This window comes from Poecilia reticulata, chromosome 13 (genome assembly GCF_904066995.2).
Source record: "Poecilia reticulata chromosome 13, P_reticulata-male-v2, whole genome shotgun sequence".
NCBI lineage: Eukaryota > Metazoa > Chordata > Actinopteri > Cyprinodontiformes > Poeciliidae > Poecilia > Poecilia reticulata.
The window spans coordinates 12075246-12099431 of record NC_088842.1 but is presented as its reverse complement, the minus strand read 5'-3'; the positions used below and the strand labels follow the sequence as shown (position 1 = coordinate 12099431).

General features: G+C 38.7%; 1 protein-coding gene across 2 annotated transcripts; it reads left to right on the top strand.

The window, feature by feature from the left end:
* The first annotated feature begins 473 nt into the window (after positions 1-473).
* On the top strand, positions 474-19391 carry LOC103474611 (prolactin-releasing peptide receptor). Of its 2 annotated transcripts, XM_074186869.2 has the most exons (5): positions 474-1358; positions 8099-8233; positions 10719-11191; positions 12843-13240; positions 17497-19391. In XM_074186869.2, exons 3-5 carry the CDS (start codon positions 10729-10731, stop codon positions 17788-17790), a joined length of 1155 nt encoding a protein of 384 aa, XP_074042970.2. In that variant the 5' UTR covers positions 474-1358; positions 8099-8233; positions 10719-10728; the 3' UTR covers positions 17791-19391. The 2 variants fall into 2 exon arrangements, with proteins under 2 accessions (XP_074042970.2, XP_081470935.1); XM_081614809.1 differs by lacking the exon at positions 8099-8233 and having other exon boundaries at positions 475-1358.
* The last annotated feature ends 4795 nt before the right edge of the window (positions 19392-24186 follow it).

Sequence of the window (24186 nt, the reverse complement as noted above, 5' to 3'; positions counted from 1 at the left end):
AAATTGCACTTGATTCGAGAGTAAAACATTCAACATTTACTTTTCGCACAGCTAAACCCTGTGTTTATATTCCTCTGATTATATGTGTTCATCTTTACTATTCACATGTGAAATCTGCGGCTGAAGAAAGTTCCCTTCGCTTTCTGTCTTCTCCACTGATACAAACAACTCAAACCTTCAGTTTCTTTCAGCTGCAAAGACTTCCTTTTGAAATTCACCTACCCATATATCTCTTTCTTTTTTATTCTGCTCCTCTGCTTGTAGATCTCATGTGTTTTTTGTTGTTTTGTTGGGGGTTTTTTTCTTCCCTTTTCTTGCCAGGATAGGTGGCTCTATTGAGTGCTCCATCTTGTACTTGATTGGACCCCTAAAATTGGAGTGGTGAAAAACGGTCAGGAAAAAAAAAAAAAAAAAAAACAAAAAGCTGAGGAGCAAATGTCTGCACAAAGTATCAAAATCTCTTTAAACACTAAGCATCGGTTGAGAGGGGGATGATGGGAATGGCAGCAAGAGAGAGAGAAAAAAGCCAGTCCAAATGTTATTTGGTGATGGTTTCATTGCAGTCAGCAGGATATCTATGACTGGGTATCAAACAGAAATTAGTCTAATGGTGACATCATGGCTTTACAAATGTTTCCTAAAATAAGACAAACCATTTGCGAGTGTTAAAATCATCAAGCAAAGGGTTGAGCTGACAAAAATGTGGCAGATATTACCAACATTTTATGTTTAAGTTATTCATCACAGTCACTAGGCTGCGTTCTTCTACAATACTTCTGCTTTCTTAGCAGCGGTCAGCAGAGATCAGGTTCTTTCTGAGAACATACGGTGTAATTCTGTCCATCTTTCACATGGTTGTTCTTTTCTCTCTCTTTTTTTTTTACCCCCCTCTTTCTCCTCCACAGGTAGTTGATATCTCAGCAAGGCAATCAAGGCTTTCAAATACAGCAGCACAAAACAGGCGTTCTGCCAGCCGAGGTCAAATAATAGCCAGCTGTTGTCGCTTTTGTGTGCGTATATGTGAAGTGTGAATGTGTGAAAATGCAGACACGATAAAGGAACAAATGTGGAGGGGCGCACATTTGGTGAGGATTTGAAGGGAGAGAGGTGGGTTCTTCTCTCTCCCCCCCTTCTTTTCCCTTGTCACTCTCATTGAGCGCTAAGTGAGAAACACCATCTTCTTCCCCGACTCTCCACACAACACGGGCTTTTTTTTTAGGCTGCGGGAAGAGAGAGCGCTCAGTAATAGTATTTGAGATTTTTCACAACAGGGATAAAAAGAAACGAAAGTCAGCATTTTTTCGCAAAAAAAAAAAAAAGTGAAGAGGCACAGAAGGAATTCTGTCGGATTTGAAAAGGTAAGATCTTTATTTTTGATGGCATACTGAAACACTGGGAGGGGTTTTTAATGCATAAAAAAACAAACAATCAATTAAAGAAAAAATATTTTATTTTGGACTTCAGCTAAAATACATAGGTTTTAAATTTCATCTAAAAATTACTTTCTCTCTGTCATGCAACTGATTGTTAGAAAATGTTCTCATTCATTCAAAGTAGAAGGAAAAAATGAATTAGCGAAATTAAGCTATTAGATGATTTAATTACCACTATAAAACACTCTGTAATTTGAACCAATTTAAGGCGAATGATGATTAGCAGCATTTTCATCTTTAAATGTGTTCTGGCACTGCAGGATTATGTGTGACATTTCAAAGGAGCGCTAGAGAAAGCAAATGCATTCCTGTTTTTAGCTTTGGTGGCTTTCCATGCAGGTTTCTTGAACAAATACATGTTTTTTTTTTTTTTCCTATTTGGAGATACTTTTAAAATTTAATGAAATGCCTAATTTAAGTGCAAAGAAAATATATAAATGATTCATAAAACATGTAAAATATGTATGAAAGAAGTCAACAACTTTAATGTACATCTGTTTTGAATTCATTTAATGTAATACAACATTTATTGTTGCGATCACAATTTCTTTCCTTTTCACTATGGAGAAAAGGAAAGAAATTATAAGAGCTCAATTCTTTGGGGGTTTTTTTTGCTTGATTTTGTTACTTACTGAATAAAATGAAACCTAAACATTTGTACACTCGGAGCAACTACTCTCAGTAAATCCGAAACAAAAACAAGATCATCTGAAGCAATCAAATTTTCACCAAAGGAATTTGTAAAACTAAGGATATAGGAAAGCCTTTTGTTTTGTGCTGCTTTTGTTCATTGGCTCCAGTGCTGCTTCAACTTCTCAGTGGCAAAAAAAGAAAAAAAAAATTGACTGTAACTTCTTAAATTAACCTAACCTTTTTTTCAAGTAAGCCAATGCCTGTAGGGCTGCTTCGACCTCCAGTAATGAAATGGTCAGCGGGTGAAAATAACATTTAGCCAACAACTGATCATTAGTCTCCCAGACCTGAAGAAACGCGAGGAGTTACAGAATAAAATGTCAGTCATTTGCTGACTGATATGCAAACTGTGTCCAGTTCAAATTTGTTAAAGTTTAAGTGGAAATTATGCATTGTTTATCTGACATCCCCAATTTAGACAGTAAGTGAAAGCATTAAGTCACCACATTGGAAATGCATAGATTCACTTTTCCCATAATTCCTGTTTCACTTTTACCCAACTTCTGCCTCCGGCTCCATCTGGATGCCTCGGCACACTCGGTATGACGGACGTTTAAAATTCAAACAAAGTGCTCAAAAGAGGGAAATGCCAGTGGAGTCACATAGTGATAAAAGTGAATGTGGAAAAAAAAAACACTATGGCGATACAAGAGAGCAAGCTAAGCAGGATGGGAGAGCATCAACAGTAGATGTCCTTCCTGTTTTGCATTTGGAGAGCGCTCAATTCACATCACGTCTCGCAAATTAGCTGTGGGGTCTGGATGATTTCCACAAAGGCCATGGCAACAGCGTTACTAGGCGAGGGTGGGTTCCTTCTAAGCTGTCTGACAAGGTAGATGTTGGGAGACCAGATGGGATCGGAGCACATGCTCCTGCTGCCGATTACCGACACGTGGATAACAAATTAGCAATCAAAGACACACTTTGGTTTGACACCGGGCCAGGCCAGCTCTTGGGCGGAGCGATTCTGAGAAAGTAATGGTTACCAACAAGTTTTGGATTGATAGTGAAGAATCGTTTAACTTCCCCTCCGCTGATTGCGGTGACGCTGCAGAGCACATATTAAGTCATTCGAGTGGGTCCATCTGTTTAAGAATTGATCACTCATCCGAGTCGTTTTCATTTGCAGCAAAGAGCTATAAATACTTGTCTGTGCAGCCGACTTTGTCACTGAAAGACCGATCGTTCATCAGAAGTAAGGTCTGGTCACCACTATTATCACCATGGCCACAGGGCTTCGTTTCTGCTGCGAAAACTCTTAATTCGCACAATTTAGTAACATTGCTTTAAAAAAAAATCATAACATCACTTGTTTTTACTTACAATTCATAGAATCTAATTTTCACAAATAATTACACAACAAATTTCTTTACGTATTCAGATGATCTGCAAGAAAGAGAGAGAAATATATCAAACTACGACCTAAGATCTAGCAGATAACTTTAAATAACTTTAATGTCAATTCAAAAAAAATCTCACTGGCTGATGATCAAAAACATAGTGGAAAAATGTTGTTGTGATCATATTACTGAAGGCGGAGTGTCTGAAAGAGCAGGAGCTTCTTAAAGAGACAGAAGCCAGTTTCAAAGCATTTTTTAGGAAATGTTTCATATGTAGTGCTTTGATCATGTGAAGTCTGACGTACGACTGAGACACTGAAGAATACTCAAGTCATAAAATATGGAGCAGAACTGCGATCAACAACACAATCACCTCTACCAGAGCAATCAGATCAGGAAAGCGGCTTCCGCTTTAAAGGGAAGGGAAGATTATTTCCCCTCATAAAGAGCTAAATTTATTGCTAATAAATATTTGATACAGTGTTGTTGGATGTTACTGATGAAAACAACATGAAGCAAAACATGTTGTGCTACTTTGGATGTTCCCTCATTTAAAACACAGAGGGAGGCTGACACTTTGTTGTTGCTCTCACACAAAAGAACTGCCCCGGTTTGCCTGGATGGTGCAAGTGTAAGACAGGAAGGCTTTGTTCGCAGTTTTTTCCCAGAAAACTGTGAAACTGGAAGTAGTTACGTAATATGGATACTTAGAGATGCAACCAGCAAAACCACAGCACCAGACGTTGACTTAAAGTGGACCCGTTATGCAAAATAGCGTCGTAGTATTTCCATTTGAGATCTCTAGTGCTTCTAGAAAGAGTTCAAAGGCTAAAACAAAACACATAAACCAATTAGTTCATGTTTTTTGGGGGTTTGGAACATGAGCTGTTTCAAAAACCTCCGTATTATTAAGTCACAATTGTGAGGCACTTCCCCTTTTACCTAGCAACCCCAGCTTACCCCAGTTCCTCATCGCCCCCACAGAACTATGCTCACTTCATTATTAGAAGACAAGTATGTTTGGTTTTACCCAGTGGTGGAGAAAGTACTCAAAAAATGTACTTAAGTAAAAGTACAAATACACAGTCAAAAATGTACTTAAGTAAAAGTCAAAGTACCACATTAACATTTTACTTAAGTAAAAGTAAAAAAGTCCTGGTTTTTAAAAATACTTAAGTATTAAAAGTAAAAGTACTCGCTGAATGCATTACCTAATCGCTAATATCATTAAGTGTGCCGATCGTATTTAATTTTAATACATCAGAAATGTGCCATTTTAATTAACACTACCACAGATTAAACATGTTCTTATTGTGTTTATTCTCTGTAACAGTTTAGACTTAGATATGTGATTCTATGAATCATAATTTCAGGGATGGAAACATTTTGTCTCCTGTCCTAACATAGCATGAACTTCATTAGTCACATTTATTTAGAAAGAAATCTAACTGAAAGGGGATGTAAAGAAGGTGCGGGCGGGGTGGAGGACATGCAACCAAGGAGCCATGTAGCAGAGTTGTAGTCAAGACCACCGAACCCAAGACCAGCGCCCCGCGCTAAATGACACAATAAAATTAAGTTTACCTATCAAAATTGGTTTTCAGATTGATCTGAAAGATCCACATTCCCATAAAAACACCTAGATATTAAATACTTAGAGCTGAAATATATTTAACCAGTATCAATTAAAACTCACTTCATTCTGTTTTGCTTTCATCGCTGTGCTACAATCCGCAGAGGTCTCCTGCTATTCCTAGAAAAATAACGCCCTGGGCAGTTGCCCATATTGCACATGTCAGAAACCACAACTGAAACATCGCAATTAACGGTAAATAACGTTCAACTATGAACAGTGTCCAACGGCGCAACAAGTAACCAAGCAGAAGGAGCACCGTGACTGTTCTCACCCTCCCTCCTGCTGCGATGTTTGCCACCATGACAGGAGACGAAATCAATCAATGAGCAATGAGCATGCTCTGTGTTCATACGTTCAACTTTTACTTATTCAGCGATTAAATGAATGTCTATATATATATATATATATATATATATATATATATATATATATATATATATATATATATATATATACACACACAAGAACAAAGAACGGCTCTCAGTGAGGCTTCAGTCCTTAGGACTTAGTAAAGATCCGTCCAGAAGAATCGGATCGTTCCTGAATGTCATATCACTATATTGCAGACTTTGGTCACAGCATTGTCCCATATATGCGACACCTCAGTCAACACCTCCACACAATAATTCAGCGCATGAGTGACAACCTTTTTTTCATCAGATGCAACATGTGTCTCAGTACAGCTAGCTTTGCTAGCACAGATCTTACCTTTCTTTAAGCTTTCCTTCCAAGTGACGCTAAAAGATGGACGAAGTCCCCACCGTCTGTGAAAGCGAAGCGCTGCTGATTTTACATGTCGCCATATCAATTTATGCAGCGCTATTATATTATAGACAAACATCTCCTCCCGCTCAGAGGAAACCACTGCGCATGTCTGGAGCTCCGCAGCGAGTAAAGGTGGAGCCGATGGGTGACAACAGACACTAAGTCACGTTATTGCTCTGATTTTACGGCGCCACCTTAAGTCCCTGAACTTCACATTTTAAAGGAAAAAAAGAGCGACGAGACTTGGATGTAACGAGTAACGAGACACTTTTGTAGAAATGTAGTGAAGTAGAAAGTACAGATACTTACTGTAAAATGTAGTGGAGTAAAAGTAGAAAGTACCCATTATTAAATCTACTTAAGTAAAGTACAGATACACAAAAACTGTACTTAAGTACAGTAACAAAGTACTTGTACTTCGTTACTTCCCACCACTGGTTTTACCTATGTAGACACTGTACAATGGCTGCTGGAAAAGACTAGTGTTTTGTTGTTGGCTGCAGTGAACAACATACGCTAGACCTGCTTGGCTTCATTTTACATTTTAATGGCAACGTCTCAGCCACATTGCCAGGAAAAAAAAAAAGGATAGTTTTCACAAATCTCTTAACAAAGGACTCTTTTGAAAACTACTGACAGTAGACAACAGGATTTACCAACAGACGTCGATTAGAGGAAAGTTCTGTTCTAACTCAGTGCTCTGGAAGAGCGAAGAAGATGTCGTTCTCCAAAGACGGGGATGTAATGGGGATGTCTTTTTTCAAAACCACGAAAACAAAAAATAATACTAATAGAAGCGCAGCCATGGTCATTCTGACCGTTCCGTAATGAAGGGGCAAAAGCTGTGTCATTGTGCATTTGTTTGCAGCCATTTTCACATCTATTAAGTCCCAACACTGAGTTGGAGGCACAGCCAGCAGCAGCTCATTTGCATAATAGAGACATAACCTTAAAACAGCTTATTCAGAAAGGAGCTCAATAGGCTGAACTGGTCAGGTGAAATCTCATAACCTGACAATAACTTTTTGCAAAAAATGTATTGAATATGTGTTGTGTAGTCAACAGACCTATCCCTTTTAAAAAGAAATTAAAAATAGGGGACCTTTTCACCAAATTTTCAAATGTTACTTATACAATATGCACAAGAGGCAAGAAGACAAAATGCCCCTAATGTTACTCTGTTACTTTAACCAAATGATTTGTAGGTTAAAGTGTGTCCTGCACAAAAAAACATGTATGGCCCTTAGAGTGTTTTAAACATTCTGTAATGCTACAGACACAATTCCACGTGCATTTTATTGGGATTTTAAGTGACTTCTACATATTCAATTGATCGATAAACAATTACAAAGTGGAAGGAAGAATGCACGATTTAAAAGACTGCTGCAAATAAAACTGTAAAGGTTGATCTGCATTTGTTGTCGAGCCCCCGCTGAAACAACTTTTGCAGCAGGTTCAGCTGAAAGCATTTCTCTGCACCGGTATTCATTCTAGTCTCTTCTGCAAAGCAGCTGCGTTGAGGATGATTGTTGATCTAATCTGTTCCATCGTATCTCTGTCATTGCGCCGAGAGTTGTTGTCCTACTGGAAGATAAAGCTTGGCCCAGTTTCCAGTCTTTTTCAGCCTCTTTTGTGTCACTCTGTATTTGGCTTCACCCATATTTCTATCATCTCCTAGCAGCTTTCAGAACCATACTGCCACCATTGGGTGTTTGTGGTGATGGGGCTCGTGAGGCACCGTTTGTGGGTCTCACCCTCGTCTACACAGGCATCCTGAATATGTTGGTTTTCCTCAGCCTTCTCTTGTCAGTGAAATACTACAGTGCACAGATCATTTCTTGAAGTTGATCAACAAGGTTCTTCAGCAGCTGCAGCACTAACACAAACATTTTCCCTGTTTTCGAGGGGCGAAGTTCCCACATGGACACGGCCTAATGCTTTAGAACCGGAGGTTTGCAGTTGTAATATAACAAAACGTCAAAAGACTCAAGAGGTACCAATAAAAGCCCTGCATTTTTAGCTACACAAACATCCTGTCCACAGATAAGCCATGCTTTCCCTGCTGCAAACCTTTTTAGTCCACGGATAACTTGTTTAGTGACAGCACCAACCTGTATTCGGTAGATTAATAATTTTATCTCAGCTAGTGTGAAGGGCTCTGTGTCAAGAGGGATGTTTGTGCTGCTTGGAATAATCAGCATTAGTCAAATAAAACACATTGCTTTCACCAGGGGCGCCTGCAGGAGATTATCGGAGGGCGCGCACTGAAGACAAAACCGTCACTGAACCTGGCCCACACGACCACGACTACATGCCCAACACGCATCGGGTGGCGCACGGAATCAGCACAGACCTAACCCACACAAGTACGGGTCACATGCACGCAATGCGCTTGGCACACAGAGACGCAGCTGATGGCGACTTCCTGACACACACAGATATGCTGCATGAACGCACACAAGGTTTTGACACAAAAAAACTGTTTATTTTTTTCCCAATTTTGTTAATAGTAACAAATAGTAATATAGTAATATATATATACTTTTTTTTTTCTTTTTACTCAAGATGAAAAACTCAAGGTACGCACAGTGTGTTTAGCCATAGAGCTGCAGGAAATCCTGACATTCACAATCCTTAAGTCTTCAAGTAAATTTAAAGTCATAAAAACAGATCAATTTAGTTTTAATAACAAGTTTAACATATTGGAAACACTGATGGACGGGTAAAGGTCACAGTTTTGTTTTGGATACAGGAAGCAATTGACATAAATGAAAAAAAAAAAGCTTCACAGGCATCTGAAAATCATTTTAGGTTCAGATGGCTTTTTTTACTCTGTAGCCACTGCAGCTGTTTGCTCTTTTATTAGCTGCCAAAACATAAAGGCCACACGAAGACAGGCAGCAGCCTCCTCAGTTCTGTGCCTCACGAGAATGGACTTGGTCATAGAGGAAAAATGCCATTAAATATGGTGCCAAAAATAACAGCAACGAGGAACATACAAAGTAATCGCAAACAATGCTAGATCATTGAATTTTATTAAATATTTGAGAACAAGCGAGTTTCAGTTTTAAAGGTTTGTTGTCAATAATATTAGCTTGAAATTGTCATAGAGTACCAACACAATTATGCTTCCATTAATACTAAAATGGAAGCATAATTGCTTCTATTTTAGCAATTTGAATCAATTTTAGCAGTATGAATTTGATTATCAAGAAGAAACATAGTTATACAAATACATTAACGTTGGCTTTCAAATGGTCTTGAAAGCAGGTTGTTAAAATTAAGATTTCCAAGCACATCTCTTCTCGTTGCCGAGCTCTAAATTGAATGCGATGATATGAAAGAGACGGTTTTCATCTCGGCACAATTGCGGCAGATAAGGATTCTTTATTATTCTGGATTATGTTAAAAAGGACTGAGCTAATCTTTGATATGCTTACAAAAACTACACTTAAGGCCCGATAAATTCACACTTTTCATTACATTTCTCTGCTGGTGTATGTGCACTTCACTGTGTATAACAGCTGCACGCAGCAGCAGCCAGAATTGGGATTTGGCAGCTCTTCGAAGCAAATCCACTAGTGAGTGAAATGTTCCAGCATACGATGCGCTGCAACGCACTGGAGTGGAAAAATGTATCCTTCACATTAGAACGCTCCCCAGGGAAGTCATAAAAATATTTAAAATGATTTCCTAGGAGAATTTATACTCAAACTCTGTTTCATTTAGACATAAAAAAAAGAAAAAAGATCTGCAAGTGAATAATTATTGTCAGTGTGTGTGTGTGTGTGTGTGTGTGTGTTTAAAAGCATCAGGGATTTATACATACTCTTGTGCTGTCTGGCTGAGTATGAATTTGATTATCAAGATGAAACATAGTTATACAAACACATTAACGTTGGCTTTTTAATAGGAGGATCGTATTCTGCTGTCGTTCTGACCATAAATGATGTCAGCTAACATTGGGCAGCTGGTTTCTTGTGACCCGGAGGTCAAACTTCTGGTATTCTAACAGACTGTGTGGCTCCTTGAAGGTGATGTGCAACTTAAGGACAAAGTTATTCAAAGTGAAGGCAGGAAATGGGTCAACAGTCTCCATGTTTAAGGCGTCCACTCCACACCAGTACACCTCATATTATCAGAAAACTTCTTATTGACTCAAATGTGTCTTTAAATGTTTCTGCATTTGGGAAAAAAATCACCAGCAGTTGAAGTCCAGTGATCCGAGTTGTTTCAGAAGACCTGCGATATAAGAAACTAAGTTAGCATGAAGTTTTCATAGGTGAACTATCATTTATTTTTAGTCAGAGCAAATATCACTCTCTAATGGGTTCAGAGTGTCTTCGGTTGTCTGCGGGTCAAACTATGTTATGGGACGTCCCAGGCAGGAAGTCTATGGTAGTGCTACTTCCTTCCCTGGGGCCCATTTTCCCGTTTGCACTCTGTTTTTCTCAGCCGATGTAGACAGCATGATGCAACTCAAGCTGCCTTGTGCCTCATCTTCTGGAAACAAGCTAGTTTTACAACACAGTGGACCCCTCTAAATGGACCTAGCACAGTCATAAATGAAAATGTAGACCATCCCTGTGGTCTGTTTTGAGAGCAACATGTAGGTTAGCAGAAGTTTTCTATGCCATACATGTTTGTTCAAGAATTAAACCATAAAAGTAAAACTCCTCTCCGTTAAACAGGCAATCATCATAGGTAGTCATAGTGACTAATTCTGTCTTATTTTAGGTACAATAACTCTAAATTAGTCAGACTAGACATGGTATTAAAATCCCTCAATAATGACCAATTACATTCATCATATTTGAGTAATTAATGATTCATTTTTGCCTTTCTCTTAAGGTCTACCTGCATGGACATGGACATCTTTATGAATAAGGACTTTGGTTTGACTGGAAACGCTACTCAGGCAACAGGAGGACCAGAAGGCAACAAAGGCCAAGGACTCAATCACAGCGACCCACTGGACATGTTTGTTGGGATGGAGCTTCTTCAGCGGTTCAAACCTCTTTTTTTGCCTCTCTACTGCCTCGTGGTGGTTGTGGCCGGTGTTGGAAACTCATTTTTGTTGGCCTGCATTTTGGCAGACAAGAAACTCCACAACGCCACCAACTTCTTCATTGGTAATCTAGCGGCTGGCGACCTGCTGATGTGTTTAAGTTGTGTCCCACTGACTGTGTCTTACGCCTTCGACAGCCATGGATGGGCTTTTGGACAACCTCTCTGCCACTTGGTGCCCTTGCTGCAGTGTGCCACAGTGTTTGCCTCAGTGCTTTCACTCACAGCCATTGCTGTTGATCGCTACATTGTTGTAGGTAAATAACTTAACATTTATGCTTTGAATATGAATTTATTGCATGTATTCAATAAATATAATTTGTATAGAAACTTAAGCATCATAAAAAGAGATATATTTACATTAATATGGTAGACGCCGCATTGATCTAAGAGAATCCCAGCCAGCATACCTAGGTGGGCCCCATATGGGGAGAAGGAGGGCAGAGAGTATGGGTCCCATATAGGTTTGTCCACAGTTTCCATGGGCAAACCCATGTGGGACCCATACTGTCTGCCCTCCTTTTCCCCATATGGGGCCCACCTAGGTATGCTGGCTGGGAATATTGCAGTTTGCTCCAGTAAAGATGCCTAAAGAACCTTAAAATGAATTAATCTTTTATTGCACAATAACAAATAAAAAAATGAAAATTTTAATTTGATGACAACATTTGTAAGTGAAAGACCCACAGTCCCCCAGATCCTCTACCAAACTTAAAAATATATACCGTATTTTTCGGACTATAAGCCGCTACTTTTTCTCCCACGCTTTGAACCAAGCGGCTTACAGCCCGGGGCGAATTTCCTGTTAATTTTTCTTCAACCACCAGGGGGCTCTTGAGCAGAAAGTGAATCATTGGAAGTCAAACTTGGAAACCAAAGAAGAAAACGCTGATTTTCCTTTAGAACAAGCACATGCTAACAGGAGGCACGACGGAGAAATTTATTCAAACCCATAGGATGCAGCTTTTAAGTTGAGGGCTGTCGATCTGGCAGTACAGCGGCTTATAGCCCGGTGCGACTTATATATGTACGTTTCCCTTTTTTTTTTCCAAAAAAAAAAAATGTAGCTGCGGTGCGCTCTACAGTCCAGAAAATACAATATTTTGTTCAACTCCAGACCCACTTTGAGTATTAGATCCTAAAAATCCCAATCTTAGTCTCTTCAGCTTTAGCATACTTCATTTATACAATTTTGATGTTTGGTAAGAAAAAATTTTTTTTCTGTATTAATCTCAATCAATCAGTTAGCATGGTGGACATATATTCCTGATTGCTTCCTGTGCTGTATGTGTTACTGCCTCTTGGCCAGGATTCCACCAAAAAAAATCAGTTTTTTTTTATCTCAATGGTTTTTTTTATCCTGTTGAAATAAAGGTTAAATAAAAAATTTTAAACTAAATTATTGGTTATTATGGAGACCTGATGCCACTATATACTGGAGTTTACCAAAATCCTCCTTATTATTAGTAGTGGCAGGATAATTATGGATGCTCATGTAGCTTAATAACAAGTTGTCAAAACAGATGGAATTTTATGTCAAGTCATATTTACAAGTGATGGATTACTAATTAGAAGTTCCTAGAAACAATCAATTTAGAGCAAAAAGAAAAAAAAATTGCTCCAGTTGTGTTTATTTCAAAGGAATAATGTGCTTCTCTTTTGTTCATTTTTTCTTAACATCGGATTCCTAACTCAAACCAAAAGTTAGACTTTTCTAAGCCTTTTAGTTTGACGATATGCATCGAGGAATACAATATTAATTCATTTTAGGGCTTTTTGAACACTTCTTGATCAGGAGAGCCAACAGGTCTGTCCAAGTCTGTCCTCTGAAGCGGATTTGAAAGCAATAAGTCCCTAATGCTTTTCTTCCTGTGTATTTCCATTTGTTTTTTCATTTCCTCATCTCAGCTCACCCGGTAAGGAAAAGAATTTCTGTCTGGGGCTGCGGCGCAGTGACTCTGGGTGTCTGGCTTTTGTCTCTGGCCTTGGCTGCACCTCCATCTTTTTACACACGCTACCTGGACCTCCGCCCCAGCGGGATCGACTTGGTGGTGTGTGAGGAATTCTGGCCCGACAGCGGCAATCTGCGGTTGTTGTACTCCTGCTTCATCCTTACAACCTCCTACATGATCCCGCTGCTGTCCGTCAGCGTCTCCTACTGCGCCATCACTGTTAGCCTTAAGCGCTACTCGGTTCCTGGGGAGCCGTCCAGCAGCCAACAGCGCTGGAGTCAAAGAAGAAAAAAGACCTTTACTCTGTTGGTGGCCTCAGTGCTCGCATTTGCACTGTGCTGGCTGCCTCTGCAGGTAATTACCAAACAAACAAATCTGAAAACAAATAACTAGCCACTTGATGTTTACTGCTTATTACTATTATTTATTTGTTACCCCGATTCAGCTGAATGTCAGAAGACCGAATTTGCATCCTACTTCTATTTGTATCAACCAGCAAATGATGAACTCAACAGCAGGAACGAGGCCAAAAATGAAACTTTTATTGCCAGCGAGATTAAATTTTTTGCATCATTTATGACCGCAGAGTAGCAGAGTCTGCAAATCCGACACTATTTTCTCAATGAGCTATGAAGACTAAAAGATTAGGATTTCATTATTAGAAGAACTAAGGACAGGATGAAGTTACACAGCGCAGTGGTTGATGAGACCATCATTTGAAGGTCACTGTTTATGTTGCAAAGCTTACCAGGTCTGAAAGATTCATTTCACAACAGCAACGGTGCTCCATGCAGCCTACAGACACATTTGCAATCTTGCAGGGTTGTTGCATGTTTTTTTGTTTTTTTTCATGTCACAAAGAGGAAATCATCTTCATAAGCGTAACCACTGCATGTCAAAGGAAGTAACGCTTTGATTGATGTTGGTAGGTTTTGTTCAACAGGTTGGTACTACCGTAACCAAATGAAATCAGCTCACTGGCACTTTAGAACGTGTTGGCAACTTCTAAACTGCTAAAGCGGTTTTTCAATGAAAAACTCAAAGCTACTTAAGACTTTTTTTAAATCAATTCCTGCTACCATTGGTTAATAGCTTACCTGAAATAGATAACTTTTCGGACATCTTTAATTATGAGAAATCTGTAATATTTGGTCCCACAGGCTGAAGCTAATACAGTCCAGGAGTGGAAAACTTTCACACATTTGACTCTTTAGGCCCTCCTCACTGGCTTTTAATGACTTTGACCAAAAATAACATGAAAAAGTGTCCTTCTTTTTCCTATAATGAATTAAGCTAATATGAAAGGGTCCTTGGGGCCATTTTTAATTTGCTTTCATGCAAATAGTCTCTACAAATGAAACAGAATAAAACTAATGGAAAATTAGCTTTTACTTTGGTCTCTTTAATTTTACTGGGCTTCAAATGATTTTCCCAATTCTCCTTAATGTAAATGTTTCAAGTTGGTCTAATTGAACTATGAAAATAAGCTTTTTGCTTTTGGGTTCGATGCTGTTCTCTGTTCTACAGCCTGAGGAAAATTTTTTTATTGAGGTTACCTTATTTTACAGTAAAATAAACACAATTTAAAAAGACATTTTTAAAATTATCCAGCTTTTTCTGTGTGTGTAATTTAGAAATGAGCAGTGGTGGAGAAAGTACTCAAAAAATGTACTTAAGTAAAAGTACAAATACACAGACAAAAATGTACTCAAGTAAAAGTAAAACTACCACATTAACATTTGTACTTAAGTAAAAGTAAAAAAGTACTGGCTTTCAAAAATACTTAAGTATTTATAGTAAAAGTACTTGCTGAATGGATTACCTAATCGCTAATATGGTAATCCGTACCGATCGTATTTAATTTCAATACATTAGAAATGTGCCATTTTAATAAACAATGCCACAGATAAAGCATTGTGTTTACTCTCTGTAGCATAGTTTAGACTTAGATATGTGACTCTATTCATCATAATTTCAGGGATGGAAACATCTTGTCTCCTTTCCTAATAGCATGAACTTCATTAGTGACATTTATCTAGAAAGAAATCCAACTGAAAGGGGTTGTAAAGAAGGTGTGTGGGGGGAGAGGGAGGACCAAGGAGCCATGTAGCAGAGTTGTAGGCAAGACCACCGGACCCGAGACCAAGACCAGCGCCCTGTGCTACGTGACACAATAAAATTAAGTGCACCTATCAAAATTGGTTTTCAGATTGATCTGAAAGATCCACATTCCCATAAAAACACCTAGATATTAAATACATAGCATGAACTTCACTTTTTTTGCCACTAGTGGCATTTATTTTGAAAGAAATCCAACAGAAAGGGGATGGAAAGAAGGTGGGTGGAAGAGGACAGGCAACCAAGGAGCAACACTGCTCAAGAATGTTGTTTGAGCAGTGTTGTAGTCAAGACCACCTACCCAAGACCAAGTCAAGACCAGCACCCCGCACTACGTGACACAAAAAAATTAACTTTTACCTATCAAAATTACTTCTCAAATTGATCTGAAAGATCCACATTCCCACAAAAAAACTAGATATTAAATACTTAGAGCTGAAATAAATTTAATCAGTAAAGATCCATCCAGAAGAATCGGATCGTTCCTGAATGTCACTATATTGTACTTTGGTACCAGCATTGTCCCATAAATGCGACACCTCAGTCAACACCTCCACACAATAATTCAGTGCATGAGTGAAAACTTTTATTCATGGCAGATGCAACATGTGTCTCTGTACAGCTAGCTTTGCTAGCATCACGCCCACAGAGCTTACCTTTCTTTAAGCTTTCCTTCGAAGTGACACTAAAATTTGGACGAAGTCCCCACTGTCTGTGAAAACGAAGCGCTGATGATTTTACATGTCGCTATATCAATTTATGCAGCGCAAATATATTACTGACAATTAGACAGACATCTCCTCCCGCTCAGAGGAAACCACTGCGCATGTCTTGGAGCTTCGCGTGCGAGTAAAGGGGGAGTCGATGGGTGACAATAGACACGTAAGTCATGTTATTGCTTGGATTTCACGGCGCCACCTTAAATCCCTGAACTTCACATTTTAACGAAAAAAGCTCAATGCGACTTGGATGTAACGAGTAACGCGACAATTTTGTAGAAATGTAGTGAAGTAGAAAGTACAGATACTGTAAAATGTAGTGGAGTAAAAGTAGAAAGTACCCATTATTAAATCTACTTAAGTAAAGTACAGATACACGAAAATTGTACTTAAGTACAATTTCATTAGCCACTACTTCATTAGTGGCTAATGAAGTAGCCACTAATGAGTGGTTGTCAACTTCAACCTCTAAATGGACGGAGCCTCTCCACGATCTTTGATTATTTTTCAGCTCCCATAAGCCCTGAGCATTTGTAATCAGTTCATTATTTAGCATCTCCACGATTATTATTAATCACCTATCGCTCCTCCTAGTGCAGTGGTTCTTAACCTTTCTTAACCGGTATTCTGATTTAGTAATGTAATTATATTAGCTGTGTTACCACCCACACGCCACTAGGCAGTAGCAACCCCGAAAAGATGCGACTAAGGAGCAGAAAGACACAAGTTCACATCCATGCTGAGAGTGGAACTCCTTCAATCAGTGCTCCTCCGCAGCACTGATTGGCTAAGCAATGTAACGTGATCCTCTGCAGCAAGTGATAGCAAAGCGGGGAGCGTCATTACGACTTTACACAAGTGTGTCTTTACCTCCGCGGCAGAGGCTCCGCCGAACTCCTGAGACCGACTCATCGAACCCCTGGAGTTCGATTGAACCCAGGTTAAGAACCACTGTCCTAGTGTTATCCTGGATCACAGTCCCGACAGCAGCAGAACTTAATTACACTGCATGGTGTTAGAACATATGGGGACAGTTCAGTATTTGCTTGCACTAAACCATAAAGAAAAGGTTATACAATTAAACCTTGTTGAACTTTCACTAGTGTGGGGCGGGGGTTGTCCTGTGCACGCAGGGTCCAAATGACCCCATCTCTTAAGACCGCGGTTGGGTTAAAGAGAGAGAGAGACCCAATTTCAAGGCGTTAAATTAAGTCATACTTGATCTATACAGATTTCTTGAAGGTAACAGTTACTTGATGGTGCTATGAAGTGGCTCTATGGTTTGGTGATTTATCCACCTCCTCACTTGTTTCACTTACAGTCGCAGGAAATACTTTAGATCAGGGGTGTCAAACTTCAGTCCTGAAGGGCCGCTGTCCTGCAGTTTTTAGATGTACCACAGGTACAAAACACCTGAATCAAATGGCTTAATTACCTCCTCAGTTCTCCAGAGCCTTGCTAATGACCTAATTATTCTATTCAGGTGTGGTGCAGCAGAGGCACTTCTAAAAGTTGCAGGACACCGGCCCTCGAGGACTGGAGTTTGACACCCCTGCTTTAGATGCTCCCGTCTTTCAGACAGGAAGATCACTTGGGTGCATCGCCTTCTTCCTCCATTTCCTGTGTAAATAACCATTGACATGACATTGCTCTATAAAACTTTTAACAAAACCTCACAATAAAAATTCTAACCTATTTGTGTGTACAATATGACATCACGTTTTACTCTAAAGTAAAAACCTTTTTTGTTTTCATACGTCTCATATTGTTTAGGTGCTGAACCTTTTGCTGGACTTGGATCCAGAGTTCCTCATCATTGGGAAGCGCTACATAAACGTCCTGCAAGTTTGCTGCCATTTAGTGGCGATGAGCTCGGCGTGTTACAACCCCTTCATCTACGCCTCCCTGCACAGCAAGGTGCGCATGCATCTCAAAGGCTACCTCTGTCCTTGCCGCAGTCGTCGAGGGGAAATGGTTGAGAGGGCGCGCTCCAGGAGCGGAGTGTTTGATGCGACTTCAGTAACGGCTCCTGTCATGCAAAGCCACACGAGTCATCCTAACATTTAAATTGATGTTCAGAAATATGAGAAAATGCCAAAACACAGGCTCCGTGTTTGTTTAAACCATTTTCCCCTCATGGCTTTTCAGCTTTTTTTTTTGTATTAACTTCAAGGTGTTTAGTCCTGTTTTGCGTCTCACCACAGATACCACAGACAGGCGATGATTTATATCAGGGTATATGATGTCAAGCATGATGATGAAGTGCAAGACATCCTTTGGGATATCTGTGTTTTTCTTGAATGGCGAAGCTGGTGGCCTCCACATTAAGCTGACTGAAGTTTTAGAAAGCTCAGCAGAGGCATGAACCAGCCCTGAGGCTGGAGAAACATGCTGAAGACTGAGACTCTGACCAGTGACAATGTTTAAAAGACTTGGTTAAAAGCATTTCTGAGAGCCGGCTGAACAATGAATCCTTCACACCAGATATGGAGTACAAGCCAAGAAGAGGAAAAGTGCAAATGAAGTATATTTCTTTTATTATACACATGGCAAATGTGTATTTTTTTTTTCTTTTTTTTTTCTGCCTCGCTTGCCTTATAAATCACCTGGATTTAGTGATGAAATGTGTATTAACTGGCTCATTTTATTTTGTTTTTTATATGGTGTGCTATTATTTTAGATGATTTTACTACACAGTGACATCTTTTCAATTTAGAAATATTTGTTTTTGTAAATAGTATGCATTTCCAGGTTACGAGGAAAATGGATAGAAGCAAACAGAAAACCCCCCACAAAAATCCAAATGATTGCAAAACCAGTGTTAGAAATGTCAGATTCATTAGCAGTTGATAAACAGTCATTTGGATGTGTCTGGAGAAGCAACATGTATTTAATACTTATGTTAATATTCAGAGCATAACCAGAACAGTCTCTTATAAGCATCTCTGCAGTGACACCACTCTTACTGAACTATTGTCAAGCATGATCAATGGTTTCAAAGCACCTGTGGCAAAACACTTTTTAAGCCAGAAAATAAGTTATTACGATTACTTGCATGCCGTTGACCTCAGTTTCTTTTACACAAAGATAAAAGAGTAGACTAATCTAACAGTCAAAGGGGGTTTATCGAAATATTACAAGAATATCTAGTCTGACTGTCCAACAGTAATCCCAAAACACATGAACTGTTTGGTGAAGCTACCTGTAGGAGCAGAAACACTGAGCACAGGGTATTTTTGCACTAACGGCTCCCATCGCCAGCGGTGCAAACGTTTACATTTTAACAATCATATTACCGTACTGAGCTGCGTGTTGCCTGACAGCTGAGTCCGCTTATTGATTTATAGGAATATATTCTTTGGTGAATTCCTTGTCAAGATCCACCTCTGACAAAGAGTGACTTTAATTTAGTGAGTTTTAATTCGGTTCTGATACGGTTGGAGGCTTGTGGCTTAGATTTGCTCATAAAAATGTTATAGTTGGGGCCGTCACCTAATGTTCTTTCCATGCCGATTCCCTGGTAACCTGAGAAAACAAATGTTTGTTTCGTATTGTTTGAAAGTGTTTCAATAAAATGGAGGAAGGAGAAAAAGATCAAATTTTCATAGAAATCAGTTGATGTAATGGGTGAGGGTGGGGGAATGAAAATAAACTGTACATTTTCCATTGTGGTTGTCCCTCTGTGTCATTCATTGCTGGTTTTTCTAAAGAAGATCCTTTGCAGATTTATGAATCATAAATAAATGGCGGTAACCATTTCAGGAACTGCAGTCTTCTGTAATGATGAGAAACTCTTTGTGGTAAACATTTAGCAAATCATTTCAAGTAATTGCTTATAAATATTAACTTCCTTCCCAAGGAAAGTGGCATCTGCAAATGTATTGAAATGTCTTGACCTTTTGTTCACGTCATGTTATGACCACAAACTTATTCCAACAAAAACACAGATACAGAAGGAAAAGGATACAAATATTCTCTTTAACAAATAAACATCTAAAAATTGTGGCATCCGTTTATATTCAGCCCCCTTTACTCTGATACTCCTAAATAAAACAGTGCAACCAATTGCCTTCACAAGCCAGGAAATAGTGTGTCCGCTGGGGTGCAACGTAAATGTAATTTTCCATAAATACGACTGTTTCATGGGGTGCCATAAAGCACTGTGGAACAAACACCAAACAGCTCAAAGATAAAGTTTTGGAGAAGTTTTGAGTGGCGTGTGAGCCAACTTGTGGTAGAGAAATTAACAATACAGAAAGCCAGAAACTAGAATTACCACCAGCATTAATTATCTAGCAAACAACACGCATGCCGGGGCCTTTTATGCAGGTAAGTTGATGAGGAAGTGACTCTCGGGTATTGTGGCAGCAGCCTGCTAAGAAACCACACTCATGCAGCCCAGGTGCGTCAGGTGCATGACAGAGCTGAGGAGGAAGACAACAACCACCAACTGTGCACATCTTCTAGATATGTATCCTAAATAACGTGCAGCTGTAATTCCATACCATTATTATGGGAGAGCTGAATACCAATACATGCAGCACCTTTAGTGTTTGTAGTTGCAAAGAAATGTTGAAAACTGTGTGTAATTAACCTTCGCTTCACAATTAGGCTACACTTTATGATCTAACACATAAAATTCTAGTTAAATACATTAAACTTTGTGGATGTAACATTATTTTCTGTAAAGAAGTTAGAGAAAAATTAATAATACTTTTTTTTTTTTTAACCACATTGTGGCACTGAAATTAATAAAAGCTGCATGAACTTTCCCGCCATCCCACCATTTCCCACCATCTGTCATCTGATCTGACATATCAGAATCCATTTTAAAAGGTTTATTTTCCAGTTAATGACCTGGTAATGTGTTGCACATGTCCATAATTCAAATTCCCCCTCCCTGTCAAAAACAAAATACTTCAGATGCTTGGAAGGGCGGTTTGCTTAACCTTTGGCCTGTGGACATCTAAAACTGAAAGTCAAAAGCACATCAATAGAAAACAACACACAGTCTGGGGTTGACACTGCAACGTACAAATCTATGTGCTTAAAGGATTTTCTACCATGGCATGCCATCAGATAGAAACCGCTCAGTTGTTTTCCGGACATTTTTTTACAGTCACCATTACTTTGCAATTCTCTGTAACATAGCTGTCTTGCAACACAAGTGTTGAAAACAATATGGCATCTCCTATAGCAGATGTTACAGACTGAAAAAGAAGTTTTGCGTGTGCAAAAGACACGCAAAACTTGTTTTGCTTGCGTAGCTTTGCGTACTTTGGTGTTATTCGTTTCACAAAGCACAAAGTAAAATTCTTAGAAGGAGCTCTATAACTTTTAATCTTCTCTATGAGTCACAACAGAGCAGACAGGTAAAGAGCACATGGATCAGACGTTGTTTCACAAACTCTTGACTAAGAATAGGCTTACGAACCTCTGAACTTCTGAACACACACGGAAGAATGGTTGGATTACTGCTCCTTCACTGGAATTAAAAAATCACAGATGTGCAGAAAAATTACTACTCAATTCTGCCCGTAATGCAAACACATAGCAGGAATAGACAAGACAGAACAGTGAAGGGGGAGGAGGAGACGGCGATGAAGGGCAGAGGCGGCCAAACCAAGTGAAGTGGGTGCTTTCAGACTGGCTAAGACTGATATGAGTCTAATGTTTTCTTTCATTTTGACATGCTCCGCATTTACTAGTGCCCACACACAATGACTTTTAAAACATTATCCAAGTCCAGCATAGACGCTCAATTATTTTAGTCAAACATGGAACATGATGTTTTCATGTGTTTTTTTCAAACACGCATTAAAACCAATAACCAATAACACTGCGTAGCTTTTTTTTTTTTTTTCTATCATCAATTATGAAATTTAATGTAGCTTTTCAGGTATGTTTAATTCAAGATTTGTTTTGCCAAGACTTTGTGTTTAGGATGTGAAGCTATCGTTTCTTTTATTTTCATTACCTCTGGGATCACCAGTTTTGATGACGATGATGATAATCATTATTAATGTTTGTTATTAAAAATTCATTAATAATAATAACAATTGTCTAGCCACTCTCTCACTAAAGAGCTAACGGTTAGCTATGTTTTCCCGTCTTATGAAGTTTGATATGAAAGTGTTTTGAGATTAGTTGCAAATTGAATTTGAACGAGCGCTCAGTGTCAGCAAAAAGGAGCTTATCCCCCTAAGCATTATGCGTTAAAACTGCGTTACACAATGCTTGTTTGTTTAAAGAAACTAACAAACAAACATCTTACTCAGCACATTTAAAGCCAAACTATTACTTGGTGCATGTAAATAATGACATCGTCTCTCCTCCTTTCACAGTTTGTTACAAGCTGATAATGCTTTAAAACTACACTACTCACAATGAGCTGTTGAGTTCATTTAAATTTATAACCTACTCACATCCTTCTGTTGTTTGACTAAGTTGTTTAGCAGAAGTTGTTTTACCGAAACTCTGCAGGTTCCTTAAATTGAAATTTCACGGTGTCATAAACTAGATATCTTGCAAATGCCTTCATTTAGTGAACATGTCTGGGAAAGGAGCTTACGAAATTTTGACAAAACTGCACAACAATAATATGTTTGCATTTAAAAACTAAACATTAAGTTCAACAACAAAAGAAGTTACGTTTTTAAAAGGCTTTACAGATTTGGCTAAATGTCTGATACTGCTCAAATTTAATGTTGAAATATGCAAACAAGCAAGCTAATGAAGGAATAAATGAGCTTCTTTTTGGTAATGGAAAGACAAACTGTTCATTAAGTAGGGGTGCGAAGCAGTGATAGTTTGTGGATTATTAGTAAAAGGACTCAAAATTATGTTCAGGGACATTGAGCTGAAATATTAAGAAACATTTTTTAGATCCTCCATTGGGGTTTATGGTAAAAAAAAAAATCTATCTCTTCCCTATCTTCTTATCGTAAAGTATATCTTGAAGTCATCCTTGCAATGCAATATCTGTAACAGCTGCAGCTTCAAGTTAACTGCATTTTAGCAATAAAGAATGACTTGATTCTGCCTTTCTCAGTAAATATAATCTTTGTGATGCTGGGAGTCAGAGTCACAATCATCTCAGGTTTCTCTGGGGGAATCTGCCAGATACCTGCATAATACGTACTACAGTCATCTCATTCCTGTGTCCCGAGGGGCACGTCAGGGTTTCATTATGCAAAGGTTGTTGAAACCAGACCTCTATAAAAGCTCGCCACGGTTATCAAAACGTTTGATACAAGACCTATAAAAGATTAGTGTTAAACGATACACACACTTTTTTAAAAAGCGCTATTACAATTTCACACAAAAAATAAGAGGAGTTGTTCTTTCGAAAAACTTAGAAATGTTTGTAAACATGATCACATGGTGTTAAAATCAGAAAATGGAATTACGCCAATGATTTAAACATGATTTAGGTCAAAGTTAAAAAGACAGGAGAGTAAACCAAACCCAACACAAAAACACCAAGTCTCTTAAGGCTTCTGTTTTCCGATTCCACAGAAGAAAAAAAAATCTTTGCTTGTGGTTAATCTGTTGTAGGAAGTATTTTACATTTGGAATAGGGAAGTGACAATGAACAAAAACCCCCCTTTTATTCAAGTAGTAACAGTAAAAAAAAAAGCCACACACTCATGTAATGTGGAAATAGTATGGTAAATTCCCGATCCTAGTATAGCAAAAGAATAAATTAAAAGACGTAGCAATTCCTTTTCTCACTGTTTGAGCTTCAATAAGTCTATTGGCAGAATTACCTTTTTATCAACAGGACAGGCAGAGTTTCAGACAGAGCAGGAGTTTTTAAAGAGACACAGGCCCAATTTCAAGGCGATAAATTACAAAGTCAAATTTCTTTTAAGTCATATTTGATATAAACAACATTTTTATAACACCTGAAGGTAAAATAGTTAGTTGATTGTGGGAGGAACTGAGGCAGGTAGTTTGAGCATAACCGGGTTGTTGCCTAACACACATAAATTTTGTTATGTGTTGATAATTTTATGGTTAGGATTTGAAAAATGTGCTGCTGGCGGGTTAGGATCAGTCCAATATACTGAATAATCAACTGGGACATCGTGCAGCTGTAGAGAAAAGCAGGTTGCACTCAGAGTCCTCTTAGCTGGTTTATACTTGTAAGTGTTTTATGTGTGCTTGAGTGTATAGCTTTGCTGAAATAGGAATCCATCACCACCGTTGATAGGAACCTTCTTTATTTTGATGTCAGTGCAGGTGATCAACCAACCAGCATCTATTTTTTGGTTAGATGAGAGAATATGCATAATTTACTTCCAGTTATTTTATACCGTTATTGTTGTCCCGCTGTGCCGTATTTAATGCGCCGTCCTCATCACCCCCATTCGTTTGCTGATAACCGTCCGTATAAATCACCAGAAATCATTCATCATTCCAGTACATGAAAGCATAACAGAGCTTCATCTTAGCAGGACT

What these genes read in the sequence shown, in the direction of transcription:
- LOC103474611 (XM_074186869.2), top strand. Translation starts at nt 10,729, where the DNA reads ATGGACATGGACATCTTTATGAATAAGGACTTTGGTTTGACTGGAAAC. An exon ending in TGATCGCTACATTGTTGTAG is followed by an intron (nt 11,192 to 12,842) that starts GTAAATAACTTA and finishes TCCTCATCTCAG; the next exon opens with CTCACCCGGTAAGGAAAAGA. An exon ending in TGTGCTGGCTGCCTCTGCAG is followed by an intron (nt 13,241 to 17,496) that starts GTAATTACCAAA and finishes CATATTGTTTAG; the next exon opens with GTGCTGAACCTTTTGCTGGA.